The sequence below is a fragment of the Buceros rhinoceros genome, unplaced genomic scaffold (genome assembly GCF_000710305.1).
Source record: "Buceros rhinoceros silvestris isolate BGI_N320 unplaced genomic scaffold, ASM71030v1 scaffold2219, whole genome shotgun sequence".
NCBI lineage: Eukaryota > Metazoa > Chordata > Aves > Bucerotiformes > Bucerotidae > Buceros > Buceros rhinoceros.
Genome location: NW_010431922.1, coordinates 3,366 through 15,653, shown reverse-complemented (window position 1 = coordinate 15,653; position 12,288 = coordinate 3,366). Strand labels below are relative to the sequence as shown.

General features: G+C 42.2%; 1 protein-coding gene across 1 annotated transcript in view; it reads left to right on the top strand.

The window, feature by feature from the left end:
* Positions 1-541: 541 nt before the first annotated feature.
* The window catches only part of SMPD3 (sphingomyelin phosphodiesterase 3, neutral membrane (neutral sphingomyelinase II)), a gene marked incomplete at its 3' end in the record, with an annotated part of 12,034 nt that continues 287 nt past the window's right edge, over positions 542-12,288 (top strand). The window contains exon 1 of the mRNA XM_010143564.1: positions 542-1,879. Coding sequence (XP_010141866.1) covers positions 542-1,879 — 1,338 coding nt within the window. The remainder of the gene's footprint in view (positions 1,880-12,288) is intronic.

Here is a 12,288-nt window from a genome sequence, read left to right as displayed (position 1 = left end):
AATGCTATAATTTATAACAGAAGTGTTTGATGACAACATTAGTCATGTGTAATAAACGGTCAATGAGCTGATTTCATCTGCAGAAATACCAGTCCCTTGTTGCTGGAGTTGCCCCAGATCCGTAGTCTTTAACAGACTATCAAAAGTGCTAAATGAAACAGAAACGGGGAACTAATTTAAACTTTAAACTTTTAATAACTGCTTTAAACCTTTAATAACTGTTATGCACGGTTTCTGTCTCTTGTTTTGACAGATTCCCTTTTTGCTTCCGGAGTGTTTCGATATGGCAGCCCCCAGTGAACGATGACATCCTTTGACAGAAGCAGATGCCAAAAAGCCAGACGAAAACAGTGGCCTTGTTTCATTTTAACTCCAACACAGTGAAATGGTGCTCTTAAAGTTTTGTTATTGACTCTCACCAGACAAAAAACAAACTCCTGACTGGACCTTTTTTCCCCAGCCCTCTCCCAGTGTTCTTACGGATGCTTGACACAGTGACACCATGTAGTAGGCCCTGAAGTGTTGTCAGAATTGAGTTGCAATGGTTTTATATACTTCCCCATTTCCCAACAGCTTTCTGTCAGTTCTGCATTCTTTTTCCTGGGGCCTGATCTTCCCATGTTACTGGTTAGCAGATAGGCTTGTGGCCTCTTTTGTTCCAACCACCTATGAGAAACGTCAAAGAGCAGACGATCCATGCTATTTCCATGCACTCTGCATCATTATTACCACTCCCATCTACTTGGCACTGTTGGTAGCCTCTCTTCCTTTTGCTCTGATTGGCTTCTTGTTGTGGTCCCCTCTCCAGTCAGCCAGAAGGCCGTACATCTACTCCAGGCTAGAAGACAAGCACCATGCCAATGGAGCCACGCTGCTCACTGAGTGGAAGGCTGCGGGGAATGGGAAGAGCTTCTGCTTTGGCAGTGCCAATGTTTGCCTGCTGCCAGATTCTCTGGCAAGATTTAATAACGTTTTCAATACACAGGCTAGAGCTAAAGAAATTGGCCGGAGGATCCGGAATGGGGCAAGCAGACCACAGATCAAAATATACATAGATTCTCCTACCAACACATCCATCAGTGCAGCAAGTTTTAGCAGCTTGGTCTCCCCCCAGGGTGGAGATAGCACTAATCGTACTGTTAATGCCGGCATCAAAAGGACAACATCAATGGAGTATAAAGGAGACAATTCTGGCTCCAACAACACTGAGGATGGTAGAGAAGATAAAGGTGGAGCTGGAGAGCCAAACGAGGGAGAAGAAAACACTTGCATTGTCCGCATAAACGGAGAGGATAATGGCCACATGTCAGACACAGAAACAGACACCGTCAATGGCCAGGCTCACGCCAGTGGCCCTGCAGAGCCGTCACTGGAAGGTGACGCAGAGATCACAAAAACACCAAACCACAAACAGAAGGAAGGAGATTCTGGGAGTTTAGACAGCTACTCTGCCTCACGAGAGTCTCTAGTTAAAGTTCGTGTTGGAGATGGTACAGTGGACCAAGGCACTGCCAACAACAAGCTCCTCTACAAAGCTTCACTCATGAAGAAGACTTCAGTGCGGAAAAAGAAACATATGGATGAGATCTTTGATCATGAGATCTCTGCTTTCTTCCCTGCCAACTTGGACTTCCTGTGTTTGCAGGAAGTGTTTGACAAAAGAGCTGCAGAGAAGTTGAAAGCGCAGCTTCATCACTATTTCGAATACATTCTCTATGATGTTGGGGTCTATGGTTGCCATGGCTGCTGTAGCTTTAAGTTTATGAACAGTGGTCTACTTTTTGCCAGCCGCTATCCTGTGATGGATGCTGCCTATCACTGTTACCCCAATGGAAGAGGAACGGACTCCTTGGCTTCCAAGGGAGCCTTGTTTCTCAAGGTAAGAGCCTTTTTGAAGCCATAAATACCGACTCTATATATGTGACAGGATAATAAAGTTACATTATTTTCTCTCAGCCATTTCTGTTAGAGTTCAAAGAGACGCTAATCACACCTAGATTACTGATAGAACCTATATATAGGTTTTGTGGCCTAGATACTGTGTTAAAGTGATAGATGTGCATGAAATAACAAGAGACTTTTGGAGGTAGAACTTGAGTATGATTTCAAGTGTCAAAATTTGAAGTAGTTTTCATGTCATTTTAGGGTTTTTTTACTGAAATCTCTTTAATAAAATGCACAGATTCTAAGCTTCATAACTGCTGGAAACCAGCTTATGCATGTTTTGTGTTTATGTGGGAGCCAAAAGATGATCAGAAGACTAAATGCCAGTAGAGTAAAACCAAAAGAATGGCAATGAAACGTATGGCTATCCCTCTCTCTTGGTTGCAAAGTAATTGTTAAGGATAAATAGGAAGAAGAGTAAACAAACAGACAAAAAATGCCTGGGTCGCTGGGGAGCACAGAGCTTTTTTGACTTTATTAACGCAGTTTACTTAAATTGACTAATGGTAGTGAGAGCAGGAAGGCTGGGGTTATACGTCTGTAAATCACAGAAAGCAGAAATAAAAGTCTGCCTGTAGTGGTTTGCTTTTCCAAGACTGGTGGCTACTGAGAGAATCTGTTTGTGCTCTTTCTCAACTGGAAAGCGGACTCTTCTGATTTCTGATGAATCACGAACCAAGACTTTCTGCAGAGATCAAATCTGCGGACCCAACCCTATACAGACCTGAACACCTCCTAGAATAGTGCGTTCCAGATTCTGTGGTTTTCTCACAGTTCAGAACAGGCTTCACTGACTGAAACCTGAACACTTTTCCTAACACTAGCAAGACACATCAGGTGCTGCAGTTACACGTACTTTCTAGTGCATGTGCTCACGAACCCTCAATGAAGGCCATTAATAGCCCTTACAAGTATGGCTTATTAATAAGGATCAGTGGGGCTTTTGTACCCACTGTTTGTAATTTGTAAATGAAGCACAAACCTTTGCTGTGGTGGCTTGCATAAAAAAAGCAAATATTAGACTGTGCAGCTGATGACAGTGCCCTATTTCACACAGTTTTGCAAAAGCCTATCCAGATCAGAATACCAGCTTCCAAAAACGGCCTCTGAGCTTTCTGTGGTGTACTCTGATGTGTTTATAAACAGATGAAGTTTATTTTTGTCATCATTAAGTGTCGCATGCAAAAAATGAACATACATGTTGTGCATTATAAATATGACCGGGGTCACAAAGACTACCCTTCAACATCCACATGTGTTAGGGATTAAGGGATTTAAAACAATCTGCTTTCAGCTGCCCAATGCTAAGTCATTGCTTTGCCACCCGGACAGGCAGGCGCAATGTCTCCATTTCTCTTGCAGAAAATTAAGCCTCTTTTCAAAATTCCACAGGGATGATGAACTTAATTATGGATTCGAGGTGTTAAATAGTGTTACAGTTGAGCAGGGAATAGGGACCAATTATGATGAAGATTTGAAGACAACTACGTTCTTTTTTATATGACAGAATTCTGGCCCAGTTAGAAGACCATTTTTCCTCATGTCTGTGTCATTCTGACATACTGTACTTTAGACTTAAAATAATTTTCATTGTGAGTTCAGTCTATCCTGATACAAAGTGACTTTCTGTTTTAATTGAACATTAAGTGATCATTGGTCATTTCTTTCTGTGGCAAAAAATAAAAAGTAGGAATGATCTATTTAATTTCAGCTTTGAAACAAAGTCAGTTCGAAGGTTGTTTTTCTTGATGTAGTGCTTAAACAGCAACTGAGTATGTGTGGACTCTGGAGGCAGAAGCTACAGTAAGTAAAAGCCTGGTTTGTTTTTGAAGTCAGTGAGAATCAGTCCATTAACTTCAGAAGGTCTTGAGGTCTAACCCTGGAATAGCAGCAAGCTAGCAGAGCATGTCCTAGCTGTGGGCTGGAGGGTGTCATGCTAGCCAGTACTCGGCTTATATCATATATATATCTTACAGTTATATCACATCCCTGCTTTTAGGTACTTCTTTCACTGGCTCTTACAGCAATCCAGTCCTACAGCAGAGTTTATCTCAGTGCCGTTTCAAATACAAGTTGGGAGGATAAAGCCTGTATTCAAATCCTTCTGAACCTCAGGACAGCCCCAACATCCAAACTGAGAAGAATGTTTAGAGAAACAAACTGCTCTCGTTAACGAGTATGGTTCGTCTCCTTACTACAGATATACCTGGCCAAGGACAACACAATTAAAGGTCTCAGAACTAAACATCTAATGCAAGTTGAATTATTTAGAACAAAAGGGCAAAAATGTTTTGGGGGAGTTGTGTTACAAAACTGATCCCTACTGTACAAATGTTTCACATGTTTTTTCCTTTTGCACCGTTTTCACTGGCAACGAAATGCATTTCCAGTGCCCCCCTCTTCTCTGCCCTGCTTCCACCATCTAGGTTGTAAAGTTCAGCTGGAGATTTGGAAGGATTTGAGAGATTTGCTTAGTCATACAGAATTATGTTACCTGAGAGACTTACAGGGCTCAGGGGTTATTATTAGCAGCCATAATAACAATCAGCTCTTACATACTGCTTTTCATTCGTATGTCTCAGTGCATGATAAAGAAAGGTCAGTATCTGCTTCATCGAAGGAGAAACTAAAGCACGGGAAGGTAAAGTGATTTGATTGTGGCTTAACGCTTGGGGTGTCACAACCCAGGAAAGAGTTGGAAGTAAATTACAGAAGCTTTTAACACTGTTTCATGCTACCGACGTCATGCCACCTAACAGCTATTTGAAGGCCTATGCAAAGGAATTTTACTAGCCCTGGTCTGGTCTCGGCTTTAAGATGTCTGCCACAAAAGGTGCTGCTGCTGGCGTTTTCCTCACAGAGACCGGAGACTGTTTTTCCGGTCTGTAGAGGCTGATGCTTTCCAGGTCAGGCTCCGTGAAGGCACAAGGATGACTTTGTTGAGTGTAGCTATTGTGTAAAGCCCATTTGCGGCGTAACTGGAGGAGTAATTTACATTCAGCACTTTGATCTCTTCAAGCTCTAGTGGTGTTTCTGTCTCCAGTCTGCAGGTCTCATTGGGATGTAAGAGGGACACAGGCACAGAAAATATAGCATATAAGAAGGGGGAAATGTCATTTGCATCTAAGTGACAGTTCCACGTCTGAGGCGTTCAACCACTCTTCCTAGTTGCTGCTAAAGACTCAGAGGAGAAGTTATCAAATATATAAATCAGCCAGTCCATTTTCATACCTTGGCAGTCTGGATCCTTGGGAGTCTCTGCTGTGACTCTCTGTTCTAGCTTTGCATTTCACATTAATTTAAAATGCCTCAGGAATGAACCCTTGAGTCTGCTTTGTAGATTTCATAACTCCAATTGTCTCTCACTGCTGCTCTGCTACAGATAGAGGAGGGAAGTGGGACTGGCACAGATGCTATCCTGCGCTTGTGATTCTCACTAAAAAACGAGCGTGTCTGTATCTGTATCGCGTGAGTCAGACTGCAGTGCTCTTGGTTGTTCTGCAGCTGTTGGTTTGACACACAGATAATTTTAATTCACAGTGGTTTTGATGAATTTAAAGGGAGTTTTAAAATGCATGTCCCTTTCAGAAACTGGCAGATGATTTTGCAGTCAAATCACGTTTAAAAGGTATCACAAGTGCTGAGCAGAAGTGGTGTAATGCGTCACCTGCTCGTAATTTACTGGAAGGCTTCAAGATGTCAACATTCATCTTCAGACAGAGGGATGAGTATGTAGCCTTAGTTACGCTGTCTATCAGGGATGCTGTGAAAGTTTCGGGCAGTAGCGTAATAAAACCAGAAAACACCCTTAACTCGATCTGATGAGTTACTGCATTGGAGATCCAGTACGTTGCCTCGCTCTTACCCTTCAATTCGAACAGCTGTGACTGTAATGTAAATCCAAGCCGTGCAAGACAGGCAAACACATACTTGGGGTGGAGAGGTGAGTGAAGGAGGTGGCATCCTCAAAAGGGCTGTTAACCGAGGAGAGGGTTTGGAGAGGTTTTTCTTCTACAGGAAGCGGGAGGTATGAAGGTATGTGGGATAGAAAGCTGTTCTTCCTACCATTCTTAGTAGGAAATTATTCTGGGATTTGGCATCTGCAGAGAATTTTAGCAAAAATAAGAATTCTTGCTTAAAACATAGTATGAGAATGTAGAGCAAAAGCAAAACCGCAGTCTGATGTGGGTAGTTTGAACAGCTAATAGTGTTCTAACAGAACCAAAAGAAATCAAAAGGAAAAAAATATCTTGTGGTTTTTGGTGAATTTCTGAAAGAGCTTGTGTTTAATTAATATTAATTCCTAAGCCTATTAACAGATCTACTTTTCACATTCTCTAAAAATGAATGCTGTTCTCGGGAACTACAGTAGTTGTGCAGAGCACGAGTTGTTATTCATTGCTTACAGGAAACCTAGCAACCTTTGCTTTACGTGCAAAGCTAAACTTGTGTTCCTGAGAGCTGACAGGGTGCTAACAGATGGCCGAAGGAGCCGTAGCTCTGATGGCAGAACTGCTGTGAAGCAGTTTCACGATTTGCTGCTGTCACGGTGCCTCCTTTGTATGATAAAACGAGGGCTTCCGAATTAACCTCGGTGGTTCTCTGCTTTGGTATTACTGATGCAGATGGATTTTGCTTGGGTAGTTTAAGCTGTCCTCACTGTCCCAGGCCAACTCGGGTGTATTGTGGCTGAGAGTGAACTGCTGCGCAGTTGTGCAGCATATTGAGGGGAAGCTTTTTTACCTGAGGGTAATGCAGACAAGGGCAACGGCTGCTCTCTGACCCCAGCGAAAGATCATGTCGAGATTTCAGTGGTTAGATTTTCTTGTCCCTGATGAGTTGTCCAGTACCTATAGTTATCCCAAGATGTATAAAAGAAACGTCTAGTGCTGTTCACGAATTTGTTTAGATAGCTCTAAAGCTGTGCCATTGCAGTCAGGAGGGTAAGCTAAACATTTCCACATGCTCAGTTTCTGCTATAAAATGTTAATGTAGAAATTGGATCAAGTCCAATAAGCTGCCTGAGACTTTTTTAAAAAAGAAAAAAAAAAAGACCCTACCCTGGCACAGTACCATGTTCCTTCACTTTGATATAATTAATGTTATTAATCATAGTCCTTTTCTCCTTCATTAATGGGGACAAATTAAAACTGTTGTGCAGAATGAAGTACAGGTTTGAGAGAATTGTGAGCTGTGGGCTTTGTCCTTTTCAGAAGAGGAAGGGCCCTTCATTCCTGGCACCAATTTACAGCCACTTTCCCTCACATATAAGCTTAATGAAGCTCTGCCAAATAACTAATTCTCAGAGTTCATGGAACAGTAATTATTGTCACGTGGCAGATGGGGGGAAAATAGGATTCTGAAATAATCAAGCACAAAGGTGGCTAGAAAGAATTGCAGAGCACCAGAGTTTTGAGCTGACATCTGTAACACTTTAAACTTCTTTAATATGGTTAAATAACATATTTTTAGTAATAAGTTAGTAATTTAACTAAAGCATCTTCTTTAGAAGCTGCTGCATACCCCTGAAGGCAAAAGGCAGAGCTATAAGAAGGATCTTTTTACGCTATGTCTAAGCTAACCAGAATACTACAAAGAACACGAAGTACAGGAATAAAATGCATCTTTCTTGGAAGTTACCACTAAACTAAGTCATCTCTGTGGGACGGGAATGTTTGAATTCTGCATGCGAGTAGTTACAAGTTCTCTTTGGCATCTTCCCTTAACAGGACCAGGAATGAGGACTTGGGCACGCAGTCTGACTGGCTCTGCCAGTGAGTTTCTTGGTGCTACCTGTTCCGTTTGTCTTGAAAAACTGCTGGATTGAAAAAGGTGTCGAGGAGGGCTGATACCATTTGGATTACAGAACAGTTGTACTGGAAAGAAAGAGAAACTATATTTTCCACGTCTGCCTTTTCTCTTCCTCACCCTCTTGTTTGTAGGTTGGGTGTCTGTAAGGGTATCCCCACAAGACTTGAAACAGGGAGGTACAGCGTGCTGTCACCAGCGCTCAAACCTGGGAGGTCTGAGCCACAAGCACATGTGGAGGTATCGCTGCTTGCACATATACAACTGCTTTCTCATGCTCCTGTATTTTTAATGGAGCTTCCCTTGAACTTAAATATTGGCTACATATGGTAAGATGAGTAGCTCTGTGGGAGTAAGTCACTGTCACAGGTACTGTAAAGTCTGTTCTGTGCCCTGCTCTTACTCCCTGTCTGGGTGTTTTATTTCTAAGCCAAACAGTAACTCAAGGCCCCTGCTTAGACAATATTCTTTACAAATGCTTTGGTTCATGCTTTTGTTTTTCAGCGGAGAGGTTTTTTCACAGAACACGCAGGTGTGCTTTCCAGCCTGGCTAGTTGTTCTTCATATGAACATCGTTAACTTGGTTCTTGTTGTGACCGTAACTTTGCTGTATGCTTTGGAGACATTCTTTCTTCAAAAGGCTGCTGCAGGAATCAGTACTACAGCTCACGTTTGGACCAGTGGCAAAAGTGACACCTTCAAGGTCAACTAAGCTGATGAAATGAATGGGGTTTGCTCATTTACAGTCCAAAATGTGATTAAAGCGTAATGGCCAAAGCAAGAGCTATTCTGTGTATCATCCTGTCCCCCTGCAGGATTCCTGATGGTGTATTCAGATTATTTACCTTTCCCAGCTCTGGGTGTTTTGGCCACATGTAGATTGTGGGGTGATAAACTCTGTGGAGCTCTCTTTACAGGAGTACACCAAAAATTGAGCTCCCTTCTGGTTTGCACACCTGGACTTGCTTCCCATGAAGGAAGAGGGAATAGCATATGCTTGGCCTTGCGTATGAACCCTTTGGACTGGACCTTAAGCAGTTCAGAAACGGTCCATTTAGGATTTTTTTGAGTGGCTACCTGCCAGCAATGTGGAACATCTAGAAACTGTCCCTAAAGGTTAAGCTCCCCTCATAACAAACCTTTTGGTTTTGTCTACGCGTCATTGGTTGGTGTTTGAGAGTCTAGTTTGATTCTGTAATGGAGTGAGATTTCTCACGTATGGCACGACCCAAATTTCTGAGCATTAAAGGACATTTCCTTCTAAGCAGCCGATGATTTATTAACCCAGCAACGACATGCATAAAGCTGGTTTTTAAGCAGAAATACCTCTGGTGTTCAGGTAGCATATCCCTGGTTTTCATTTAAGTCTCTGTTGATGCTTTTCCTGACTTCCACTGCTGGGACAGATGTCTGTAAACACTAACTGTTAAAGGCGAGGTATTTGTCATGTTTGCAGCTTGGGATTTGTGTTACACTGCAGTATGGTAAACATGAGATGTGCAGGAGAATTCCCATGATAGCAAGTGATGTGACTGGATTGAAAGTTATTCCCTTCACTCGAGCTCTAAAATTTCAATCATTGCTACTCGTTACTTTTTTTTTTCTTGTGCACCAGAATCTTTCTGCCATAGCCATAATAGCTTGATTTCTTTCATGAGCATTGTTTATGGCCTGGTAGCAGACTGATGGTACGTGCTCCTCCTTTATCTTTACAGGACAAGGTTTTGATCCCCAATTACAGGAGTATACACAACTTTCATAGTACAGCACAGGATCAGCATGGTCTCGCCAACACATTGTACAAATGTGCTACAGCACAGAGATGAAATCTTTTAATATAAAGTACTTGATGTCAAGTACTGTTGTGTACTTGACACAGTCAATACTCTGGCAGTTTCGAATTTTTATTTTCAGTTCTGCACTTATTTAATTTACCGGCAGGGGACAAATATAAATATGTAGCAGTAGCAACTGGCATTTTGAATTTCAAGCACAACTTAGTACACATTCCCCTTTACGGGAAAAAGTCTCTTTCTCATCTCTAAGGAGCTGTTTTATGCCCACCCCTGCTAACAGGGATCAGAATCCACTCCTAACTTCCAAATGTTTGACTAGTTTGATTACCTAACCTTTGCAAATGTACTGACAATTGCAAAATATTTTGCATGTTTCAGCATATTGAAAAATATTAATTTGTTTCTGCCAAAAATTATATAATCGGGACACTTTATTAAACCACAAGTATGTTCTCTCAGTTTTAATTTTACCTCTAGCAGAGTTTAACAGGGTATCACATACAACTTTATCCTCTTGTATTATTATCCTGTTTTAAACCATGGGGAATTTATAAATATATTTAGATATTACCATCCTAAGAAGGCCATAGGCATAGAAGAGTAGTCCATGACAGAACTAAGAGTACACAGTGATTTTGGGAATCTGAAGTAGTTCCCTATAGAAGGGTAATTCCCTGAATGTGTTATTGATACAGAGCTACTAATGTAGAACAGTTGAGGTAACTCAAGTCAGGCTTCTGGTGAAGGAGCCACTCGGGCTTATTTGCTTACATACAGGTATCTTCTTTGTAAATGTGAATTTAGACATTTCTTCCACATTAAGCAGCAAAAATTATGTGGTATTTGTGAAGTGCTGACTTGGTTTGATGGCAGTGGGACCTTCCTGCCAAGATCCACATTGCAGGCTGAAATGAACGTTCCGAGTTGTCTTCCTGCAGGGCTGCCACGTGGCTGCGCAAGCCGAGTCCCCACAGTGTAATACACCCCTGAAAACGGAACAGTCTAAAAGTAGCTACGGTATTTGGCCACACAAAGGAGTGGTTCTATGCAGAATTATAGGGCTTGTAATATTCCAGAGGTCAAGCAGTTTTCCTGTCTGCACATCCCATAGTCCTTGTCTGTCTGTGAAACACCAAGTTAGACTGAACAACCAGATTTTCCTTGCTCTTTTATTTCAGACCTTTTCTGACTAAGATACTCGTGCTTCTGCTGTAGCCAGGAATTGACTAGGAGGCTGCAAGGAGATTTTTGTCTCCTCCTAGTTGTCACAAATATTTGTCTCCATTCTGATTAGAATGACTGTGCTTGGCAGTTTACATCCATACTGCCACTGAATCCCCTGACAAAGCCCAAAAGGTTGGAGGAAGTGTGAAATCTTGGAGACAGGCCACTCTGGATGTACTTCCATCCATGGCATTTTTAAAGGAAATTCTAATTAATGTCTTCAGCTCCTGCTTTTGAGCCTTTTTTGGGGGTCGGGTTTTTTGGGGGGTGTTTTTTTTTAATTAGCAGGGTGTTTATGAAGGTGCAGAGCCCTGCATCGCTGTCCTCCTGTGGCAGCAACCCCGAGGGGCGTTAGTTGCACTCACCCACCTGGGCATCGTGGCAGTCAATCTTTCTGCTAGGCCATTTCTTGTCACTCTCTGGCAGTGGAAGATCCCAAGTCCATTTCAGGATAGATGCGTGCACACAGGGACACCAAGTGATACATATTTATTTATGATTAATGGCAATGAGTGTGATCCTGCGCATAAATTGGTGGATGAGGACAAGGCCTTGTCACGCACTCCATTAAGGCTGCGCAGGAAATTCTAAAGCCAATTTGAGTTGAATTCTTCTCAACTGACTATAATTTATGTTGGATATTCAGCTTTTAGACTTAAGTCTTTTATGCTTTTTGGATAGAGACACTGAAAATGATTCCATCTGCTTTAGTCAATAAGAGGATTATAAACAGCACATTCTTGCTGTAAGGCAGAAAACTTTAGGTGCAGTGTTTTCTGGTCAGTGTAGTGACAGTAGATGGCATTGACAGATGTACGAGACAAGGTGCACTTTTTCTCTGCAGCAGGAGACACTGCAAATTTGTAGTAGAGACTTCACAGCATAGTTTTCAGTGGTGAATCAAAAAAATGTGATTTTGAGTTATTAAGTTTGGGAAATACAATTCTTACACCTGTCTGTCCTAGATGGTAGAGGATATAAACTAACAGTTTCCCCCAATGCCTTTGTAGAAGAATATAAAAATTCCATCAGAATCCAAAACTTGCTGTGGAATGGAGAAAACATGGTCAAAGCCAATCTTCATGTCAGGTTTCATTCTCCTCCCCAGGCTCCCTTGGCATTTTTTCTTTCTGCATTCTAGTCTTACAGAGATCTGACAAATCAGGCTGCTGAGTGTATTAGTGTGATATGGCACTTCCGTGGTGGGCCTGAATCTTGCTTATGAACAGGAGCTGGGTGGCAAAAGGGTGGCAGCGCAGCGGGGTCAGAGAACTGGTGGGATTGTGAAGGGCAGGAGAAAGTCAAATCTTGGTGTGTGTGGCAGATCAATACCGAAATGTTGAAGTGGTGGTGATGAGGAAGGAGTCAGTGTGCTTAGCAGCAAGGGGCACCCCAGTAAGCCGCAGCGTGTGTGTCTGGTGATTTTTGTACGCATGTGTCTCGTGATTTTCGTATGTGTGTGTCTGGTGATTTTTGTACGTGTGTGTGTGTGTTTTCAAAACAGCACTAGGTGGAA